Genomic DNA, 9,886 nt, shown 5'->3' on the forward strand with positions numbered 1-9,886 from the left:
TTTTACATGAATAATTCATATTATATAATAATTGCTATATTTCAAGTATATGATATATTTAATATGTATATAGATATTTGTAAATACATCATTTCAATTAAATTATTTTGTGAGATCTAAAAACATATATTTATCGACAATTTATTAGTCATATGGATGATATAGAAATGTTATTATATTAATAAAATTTATTAATATGTATAATTCAATATTAAGAATGATCATATATATTAGTATATAATATATACTAATACTAAAGCTACAAATGTCTTCAATAATTATTATAGATATTATAATCATGCATATACAATATTTTGAGGAAATAATAATTTTACACACCACTAATCAGTGTAAAAAGTAGTTATTTGTTATAATTGTATAAATAATGTAATTGTAGTTTTATTTTTGTGAATAAATGACTAAAATGATTATTATGTATAATTCAATATTAAGAATGATCATATATATTAGTATATAATATATACTAATACTAAAGCTACAAATGTCTTCAATAATTATTATAGATATTATAATCATGCATATACAATATTTTGAGGAAATAATAATTTTACACACCACTAATCAGTGTAAAAAGTAGTTATTTGTTATAATTGTATAAATAATGTAATTATAGTTTTATTTTTGTGAATAAATGACTAAAATGATTATTATATAAATAAATACATGTATATAATATTCAGTATATTATGTATAGTGTTATATAATATAGTAATACATAATTATATATAATGTATAATATATATTACACATATACAATAATATATATAATTATATAATATATATATATATATATATATATAATGGTACATCATATGTAATTACAAATAAATATCTAATATATATAATATATATTATATATTTATAAATAAGTAATAATTGATTGTATACCGTATATATGAATATCTGCTAATAGTAAACTGTATGAAAGCATGAATGAATACAGTGTATTTTCCTTATCCATTCTCGGATGTATGACACGGTGACGTTGCTCACCTGAGGCGGCGCCCGACATGGTGAAACACTGACTCACTGGAGACCGAACCTCCCCACGCTCCGGGCCGCCTGTGGGTGTGGGTGAGGCGGAAGAAGTCAAACAGGTCGAACCAAACTCAGGAGAAGCGGACGTCAGGCGACAGGAAGTAAGCAAGAGAGTGGTACCTTTGCATTATTCTAGCCGGGGGATCAAACCACAGAGGACAGGTTTGGAGGACCGACAAGACCCGACATGACCCCGGCATTCCTTCGGGGTGAAGGAAGGACTTGGAGGAGCAGGAGAACATGACACTCAGTTGGAGAGGTTAATGTGGTTTTTATACAAGAAAAGGATTGACATCGTGATTGGGGGAGGGGGGTCCGGCCAGGCGGCCATGCTGGGACCACTTTGGCCAACAGGACTGCTGCTCGCCTTCTTCACTCTCTGCACCACTTTGGGTAAGAGGCTCACCTTCAGCTTTGTGACATACTGTACACTGCAGGTGACAATGCCTATTATTATTACTATTATGATGACTATTATTATGACTATTACTATCATCAGCTTCACTCTTTGCTCTTTTTCCTCACTTCTGCTGTTGTGTGTTTTTCGATTTTCCAAATTTCAACTTTTTTCTGGTTAGGGATGTCCAATAATTATCGCAACCGATAATTATCGGTATCTTATTTTTTGAAAAACTGCTGTATACAGGGCGGCACAGCGGTCTAGTGGTTAGCGCGCAGACCTCACAGCTAGGAGACCAGGGTTCAATTCCACCCTCGGCCATCTCTGTGTGGAGTTTGCATGTTCTCCCCGTGCATGCGTGGGTTTTCTCCGGGTACTCCGGTTTCCTCCCACATTCCAAAAACATGCTAGGTTAATTGGCCACTCCAAATTGTCCATAGGTATGAATGTGAGTGTGAATGGTTGTTTGTCTATATATCCCTGTGATTGGCTGGCGACCAGTCCAGGGTGTACCCGAAGACAGCTGGGATAGGCTCCAGCACCCCCAGCGACCCTCGTGAGGAAAAGCGGTAGAAAATGAATGAATGAATGAAAATCTTGAATAGTTGGACTTTTAAAATTGTATTCCTCGCATGTGCCACAGACCAATAACAAAAACATTGACGGGCCGCAGTTTGGACTCAAGTGTGAAAGGCCACATGATAGAAGGCGGAACAAATATGCAAATGAAGGCCTAGGCAATATAAAGTAAGCGAAAGGAAAACGGAAGCTAATGTCCTTTGAGCAACTTTAGCATAGCTATGTGGGCGACACCACTAACGTTACATTTGAACATGTTAGGTCAGCCTATTTGCTAGACCAGTGACTCCCAAAGTGTGGGCTGTGGCCCCATGGTGGGCCGTGGTGGTACTGCAGGTGGGCCATGAGAGGGCATTAAAAATATGATTCATTTTTGCAAATATTGCCAAAATATTTTAATATTTAAAATATTTTTTAATATTATATTTTTAAAAATAAAAAGTATTTTATTATAAATAAATAAAAATTAATAATCAATAATAAATAAATAACAAATAAATAAATAATAAATAAATAATAATAAACAATAATAATAAATCAATTATAAATAAATTTAAAATATTTAATATTTTAAATATTTTTAAAATTATTTTCATTGTAAAATATTTATTGCACGATTTAAAAAACATATTTATAGGCCTAAGTAATAACCGATTGAGTGTTATTGACCTGTTACAATATTTTAGGAACCTTAATACTAATAATAATAATAATAATAATAATAATAGATGTGTAGCGAAGCCTGTTTTTTTCCCCACCGTAGACGCCGAGTGTGTGCTGGGCATGGTCGGCCAGCCTCTCTCCCTGCCTTGCTTCTACCCCGACGCTGTGACCTCTGACAATGTCTCCGTGGAGTGGTGGAGGAACGAGGACGTGGTGCTCAGGTCCACGTGGACAGGAGACGATGACGACGAGGATGACGTGCATGCTAACCGTGTCACCATGTCGGCGGATGCTCGCGCGACTGGAAACTTCACCCTGGAGCTGCCCGTGGTGGCCCCCCAGGAGGACAACACGTCGTACAGGCTGTTCTTCACCTCTCGGGGGGGTCCCAGCGTGCAGGCGTGCAGGCTGTGTCTCAGAGTGGCAGGTCAGTGTCCAAGGAACACCAAATTGACAAATTGTGCTGCTTAATACATCACAGCATATCATAGCAAGTGTCCGATTGGATGCTTTTTTTATGAATTGATGTAATTAATATGTAAAAGTATGGAGAACATTGATGTTACGGTCGGACTCTGGACTCAGAGTGAGAGCTCCCTGTTCCTCCGACAGCTCCTTTCAGCCCGCCCGTGCTGCACTGGGAGGTTCCTGAGGAGGATGACGAAGAAAGTGTCTTCCTGTGCCACTCCGCCGGCGGCTTCCCCGAGCCCGTCGTGCACTGGCTGGTGGACGGCGGCGCCCCGGAGGCCGGCGGCGGCTCCGTAAAGACCCTGGTGGGACTGCTGCCTGACTCTCACCTCTACAACGTCACCAGCTACTTGACCATCAACATCTCAAACACCAACGTGTCGTGCGTCATCGAGAACCCGCCCATGAACGAAACCTTGACCTCCTCCACCCGTGAGTGTGACCTCAAATGGCGGGTGGGGTGGACTGTTTATAAACGCTTTTACCTCCTTGTGATGCTCAGACGCCGTGTGGAGCAGCCCGGTGGTGAGTCGAGCCACGGAGGCCATGTGGATGTTTAGCACCGCCCTCTGCGTGGTGGTGGGCGTCATGGTGGCCGTGGGTGTGGGCTACCAGATCCACCTGGACCGGCTGAGTAAGAAGAAGAAAATGGAACACATCAGGAGGAGCAGAGGTAGGAGCTATCATTCCTAGGAAACACAAATAGTCTGTTCCGGGGTCAAACTGGACCTATACATTCAATGGCCAAGTCAGTGAAGTTGATGAAAAAACTTGAGGCTTAAATTAGTTCTGGAAGTGTAAAAAGAAATTAAGCAGGGATAATCAATAAAAAAAATACACCGATTATTTTGTTTCCATCAGAACACAACAGGAGACGTCGGGAGACGGAGGAAACGGAGGTGATGAGCATGCAGTCGTGGGAGACAAACGTTTAGAGCCATACAAATACAACTGCATGTTTGGATTTGGACACCCCCCGGCCCCCAGCCCCCGGTCCCCAGCCCCCAGGTTAGCACCTCATCTAAGGCGGCTTTATTTACGTGTTTCAACCTATTGATTTTTGTTCAAGATGGTTAGGACGCTTCCTTAAGTATTTTAGAACATTGTTTGTGATATCAGCTACATTTCTCGAAGTACTTCTGTAGTATAAAAGAAATACACACACATACTGTATGTAGAATGTGAAATATTCAACCAGGGTTTTCCAAAGTACAAATATTAAGGGAAAAAAGTTGGATTCTTCCAAGAAAATTTGGGATTAGACAAGAATAAACCCGTGATATTAACAGGTGTAAGCACAGAACAAAAGAGGAAAAAAAGAACAAAATAAGAATAAAATTCTTCTTTTATAAAAGCCATAATATGAGAAACAACAAAACAAAATAAGGTTGTTTTGGGGAAAATTAGGTTTGGGGTATTATGAGAATTATTATGGATAGTCCTAATTCCTTACAAGTAAGAAAGAAGCTGAAATTAAAAAAAAAAAACAACAAAAGCATGAATGAATTTAATACAATCATTTTACCAGAAGAATTAAAATATTAACAGAAAAAAACATTCCAAAGAGAAAAACATATTTTAAATGGCTCATTTTCCCACCCTTTGTATTGAGTTGTGGACTCCTGTAGAGCAGCTACACACAATAACCCGCATAGAAAACTTTCAAAATCTTTCAGAATCTGCACCTATTCCAGCTGTATTTCCTTGGATTTGTGCTTCAACACCAAAATGGTTTGTTTTAATCTATTCCACCCACAGCCTGCCTTCAGATACGCCCACTCTGCTGTGATTGCTCACACTCCCCAACTATGAACAAAGCCCACTTTCTAATATAGTGGGTATAGGAGTTGATAATAAATGAATGGAGAGCTAATTGAAAAGCTACTGGTAGCTCATGATCTACTACCCGACTTACCATGGCAAGTCGGCACCGCTGGTCCAGTGGAGCTCAGGAGAAGTCGGACCTGTGGCCATTGCCTCCAACCTCGCCCGCCTGAGAAGGAGCACTCATTGTCGAACACACTTTGTCAGAGTGATGCCCAGAAGCCGGACTTGAGGGCGCCGTGTTTACTAACTGCAACGGAAGTGGAATTGTGGTCATGATGTGTTTCAGGCAGTGTGCACCGTGGTTCATTCCACCTCCGTGGACTCACAGCGTGTCCGACATTTCACGTGTTCCATGTTCATAAAAACAGTCCCATGTGAAATGCTGACAGATGGAAATATTTTTTCTCTTGCTGGGAATCACCAAATACAGTAACGTCTGCCTGAGCTTGCCACTCAAACAGACAAGCTGAGCATGGGGGAGGGCAGAGAGCGTATCTGGCCTACAGCCATGCCCATATAAGGAAGGTGGCGCCTCTGTGACATCACAAAGGAACAGTTTTACCACACCTTCTGAAACCGAGCGTTTTGAGTCAAACTTCTTACAGGGCTCACTTCCAAATGTGCAAACCTCATTATCTGAAACTTTGGCATGGTTTAACACAAGAATACAACATTTTAACTACATTTATCGGTCAGAAAAGTCCCAAGTTTTTAGCATAACTTTAGAAAATATCAACATGATAAAGTGGCATCCTTGATAGGATCCCTTTTCTAAAGGTTTTCTGAGGTCTAAATAAAAGATGTCCACATGGCAAAAGTGGCCAACGTTTATTCCACTTTGCTTCTTTCTACTAATGAATCCACGATTGATATTTACACCATGACATCATGGATGATGTGATGACTTCATTCTTGGCAGTAAGCATCAGAAACCACACGCATGCTTCCAGTTCAAGGAGGCGGGCCCTTTCATCTCTGTGCATCCTGAGCACACGTCACGGCATAGAGGTCGTGGCGGCGCTGGGCCGTGATGGGGATCTGCTGTCGCACATCAGCCAGGAACTGCAGATCTGAGATCAGCGTATCAGATGCTACTTTTTTTTTTCAAAATCTATACATTTTTTGGAGCATCAACGTGGGATCTCACCGATATCGGCGTAGATGACGGCCTCCTCTGCACCGGCCTTGGAGATAACTTCTCCCCTGAAAGCAGACATTTGCATGGTTGGACATGTGCACAGCTAGCCAAACACGAGCTGCGACACGTAGAGGTCATAAGAGGAAGAGCACGCTGGCTTCTCCACCTGAAAGAAAACGCTCCTTCCTCTGACCAACTGATGTTTGTGTCCTCTTGTCCCGCTCATTCATTCAATCATTTTCTACCGCTTTTTCCTCACGAGGGTTGCGGGGGAGCTGGAGCCTATCCCAGCTGTCTTCGGGCGGGAGGCGGGGTACACCCTGGACTGGTGGCCAGCCAATCACAGGACAAACAACCATTCACACTCACATTCATACCTATGGACAATTTGGAGTCGCCAATTAACCGAGCATGTTTTTGGAATGTCGGAGGAAACCGGAGTACCCGGAGAAAACCCACGCATGAACGGGGAGAACATGCAAACTCCACACAGAGATGGCCGAGGGTGGAATTGAACCCCGGTCTCCTAGCTGTGAGGTCTGCGCGCTAACCACTCGACCGCCCTTGTCCCGCTCTTTAAGCTTAAAAGTTGTCGTATGTGACAAATAGCATCCATTATGTTGGATTATTATTATTATTATTATTATGAAGATGTGCTGCATCTCACCAGGGGTTCACCACACTGCTGTGACCCCAGGCCACGTAGGAAGCACCCTCGTCTCTGGCGGGTGATGCCGTAGCCACGTACACCTGGTTGTCCAGCGCCCTGCGGAGAAAGCGACAGCCGTCTGTTGGAGTTCTTAAAATAAACAAAAACACCATCCACAGCCTCACCTGCCCCTCTGCAGGAGCTCCCAGTGGGCGGGGCCTGTGGTCATGTTGAAGGCTCCTGGATAGACCAGCAGCTGACACCCTGAGCACCAAAGACGTGTTCTCAAACATATCCAGCAGATGGCACTCTGTTTCCTTCCTTTCTTTACGGTTAAACGCCACATTGTATTGCACCCAGTAGCACAGAGTGAAAAACAAAGGATGCAAGGGACAGTTTTATATTCTGTAAAGCATGCTAACATCTGCTAACATGCTAACTGCATCTCAGCTTTGTCATATAGGTGAAAAGCATATTATTGCTATCAAATTCACTCTATTCTATTTCTCCTCCATTTTTGTTTTTTTCTTTAATTTTGCTAATATTTGCTTTTTGTCTTTGTCTTCATACATTTTATTTAATATTTCACTATTTGCTTTTTTCCCCACATTTTTTTTTCAATTTCAAAATATTCAAATTTTTTTTTCATAAAATGATGACTATAATGCCAGCATATTCCTTATATTATGACATTGACAAAATAATATCTATGCTACTAAAATTACTTCATCCTAATATGGAGTTTATTCTCAGAACATGTTTTCCCTTTTTTCTCATTAGAATATAACTTTTTTTCTCATAATAATTATAAGAGATAAAAATGCACACAAAACAATTAAGAACTTTTCTTGTAAGAACTTTGTCCGCAACTGTTTTTTTTTCCTAAAGAATGTCTTTTTGTTTAATATTTCAACTCTAAGCGATGTTATGAGATTATTTTCATAAAATGAAAACTTTTTTTTCTACCATTACAACTTTTTTCTCTTAAATATATTGACTTTTTCCTATTCTTTAAAAAAAAAGTTTCTCCACTAGCTTTTTCTTTGGCTTTTCCAAAACATGACTATGACCAAAGAAACACGCCACTGCCCCGGCTGCTCGGTCTATCATGGTGCCAAGAAAAGTGACTATCAATAAAGACTTCTTTCACCTTGTCAATTAGTATGTTTTTCATGATGAAGTCTGCCTAGCAACAAGGAATCATCCCAAACTAGTGACGCGAGTCGGAAATGAGAATCCAGACAATAAGTGAGAGGCGAGCCACTCACCCTTCCTGCTGTAGAGCTGTGCCAGCTCGGCAAACCTCATGTCGTAACAGATCCCCACTCCCACCTTGCAGAAAGCTACAAAGGTAAGCCAACATTGACTCCGTAAACAACACAGCAGGCCAGCAAACATCGGAAAAAAGTGTTCGACACGCTACTCACGTGTGTCAAACACAGACAAGGTGCTGCCGGGGCTTAGTGTCTCCGACTCCTGGAAGCAGATCTTCTCTGGAATGTCGATGTCAAAGAGATGGATCTTGAAGGGGGGACAAAAATGTTTGGTTCACAATATGTTGTATGTGTTGTATATGTTCACATATGTTTGGTGTACCTTCCTGTGTTTGACGAGGAGCTCTCCATCAGGCCCAAACACAAGACAGCTGTTGTACAACTTGCCAGCATCTTCTTCAGGGATGGAGCCTGGACCACAACAGTAGCAGACAGCTTTAGCTGAACTTTAGTAGAACTTTTTAAATCATGATATACAGTACCAGTAGTATGTGTTAGTAGTATAGTTCTGTTGCTGTATGTTCACCACAACTGATTAGCGGGACAACAGGCTTTTATTGCAGGTTTATGTTATTTCAGCGTCTCACCTCCTACCAGATATATGTTGTTGTCCTTGGCAGCCTGGGACAGGACCTGAGCGGACTCCCCTGGGATCCTCTCAGCGTAAGAAGCAAAGAATCCAGTTCCATACGGCGAATTGAAGCATTCCTGCGAGGCATGATTTGGCTCCTTCAGGCTAATGTTGTCAGTCTTTCGAAGATTGTTACCTTGATTGTTCCTCACCGGCAGAAGCACCACTTTGCCGCCTTGTCCCGCCGCCTCGTTGATGAGCCTCCTGGCCCGGCTCAGGTTGTCCGCCTTGACGCTGCTCACCTGCAGCTGGATGACTGCCAGGCGGAACTCTGAAAGAACAAGACGCCATTGACGGTTATTACTGTTTGTAGCAGGGAAGAACTGCGTAAAAGTTAAAACGTAGCGAGGGGACAGTTGGCTACAAATTTGTGTACAAGATAAGTTGTAAGAAAAACACTTACTGGACATTGCCTTTGTAATTGCAGACATGAATGTGGCTACTTTATCATGACTTGTAAATATGATAACCACAGCGTACCCAACACCGGATAGCTAGCTTACAAAAAGCTATTCAAAATAAATGTTGAGAGCTTAATTAGCTTGGTCTAGTTTGGCTTTTTGACCATTATAACTATCTTCAAACCTTAATATTTGAGTATTATAATAATCCACAAATCTCCATCATACCTTAAGTGGTTACGTTTTTACTTACGTAAGGAGAATTAGCTTTAATTTGAAATTAGAAAGGAAGTCTTGGCGAAGGGGGCGGAAGAGTGCCCGCCAATCGCGTTTCTGTGCGAGATTTGGAGTTTCCTCATTGGCGACTTCAATCAATCATTACTGTATAACTAGTGGTACTAGTGGTTAGTGCGGCCTGGTGTTAGTTAACACAAACCAACAAAATACAGCATACATGAATAACACATGAATAAATTCAAAATATTACAAGAAAAAAGTTGTAAAGTTTGAATTTTCCAAAGATATAAGGGGAAAATGCCATTTAAGTAGTAATATGAGGTGAAAAAAAGGTTGTAATTCATAAAAAATTAGGAACAAAAGTTGGAGAATATAAAGTAAAAAAATATATAGGTATGAAGTCATTACAAGAAGAAAGTTTAAATAGTTGGAAATGTAAAAAATGTGAACAGCAGTAAATATTTTACATGACTAGATTAAAAAAAGTTAAAAAGTTTAAATTTAATGATAAAAAAGATAGAATTTTATATCGTAAAGTGAGAAAAAGTTTATAAAGTTTA

At 40.6% G+C, this 9,886-nt stretch overlaps 2 protein-coding genes across 4 annotated transcripts; one reads left to right on the forward strand and one right to left on the reverse strand.

Annotated features, from left to right (window-relative positions):
* Positions 1-1,129: 1,129 nt before the first annotated feature.
* LOC131129955 (ICOS ligand-like) lies at positions 1,130-6,421 on the forward strand. Of its 2 annotated transcripts, XR_009129934.2 has the most exons (6): positions 1,130-1,452; positions 2,802-3,128; positions 3,314-3,601; positions 3,672-3,842; positions 4,031-4,177; positions 4,928-6,421. XR_009129934.2 is itself a non-coding variant. In XM_058073949.2 (5 exons), the coding sequence occupies exons 1-5, from the start codon at positions 1,323-1,325 to the stop codon at positions 4,102-4,104; spliced, it is 990 nt and encodes a 329-aa protein (XP_057929932.2). In that variant the 5' UTR covers positions 1,130-1,322; the 3' UTR covers positions 4,105-4,610. The 2 variants fall into 2 exon arrangements, 1 of the variants encoding a protein (XP_057929932.2); XM_058073949.2 differs by lacking the exon at positions 4,928-6,421 and having other exon boundaries at positions 4,031-4,610.
* On the reverse strand, positions 5,805-9,260 carry nit2 (nitrilase family, member 2). Of its 2 annotated transcripts, none has more exons than XM_058073951.2 (10): positions 9,092-9,260; positions 8,841-8,959; positions 8,645-8,765; positions 8,380-8,468; positions 8,211-8,304; positions 8,052-8,126; positions 6,969-7,047; positions 6,802-6,900; positions 6,144-6,199; positions 5,805-6,066 (listed from the first exon to the last, which is right to left on the reverse strand). In XM_058073951.2, exons 1-10 carry the CDS (start codon positions 9,117-9,119, stop codon positions 5,966-5,968), a joined length of 861 nt encoding a protein of 286 aa, XP_057929934.2. In that variant the 5' UTR covers positions 9,120-9,260; the 3' UTR covers positions 5,805-5,965. The 2 variants fall into 2 exon arrangements, with proteins under 2 accessions (XP_057929934.2, XP_078646379.1); XM_078790253.1 differs by having other exon boundaries at positions 5,814-6,066; positions 6,969-7,108.
* Positions 9,261-9,886: the final 626 nt, after the last annotated feature.

Source organism: Doryrhamphus excisus, linkage group LG4 (genome assembly GCF_037039965.1).
Source record: "Doryrhamphus excisus strain RoL-2023G ecotype Guam linkage group LG4, RoL_Dexc_Guam_v1.1, whole genome shotgun sequence".
Lineage (NCBI taxonomy): Eukaryota > Metazoa > Chordata > Actinopteri > Syngnathiformes > Syngnathidae > Doryrhamphus > Doryrhamphus excisus.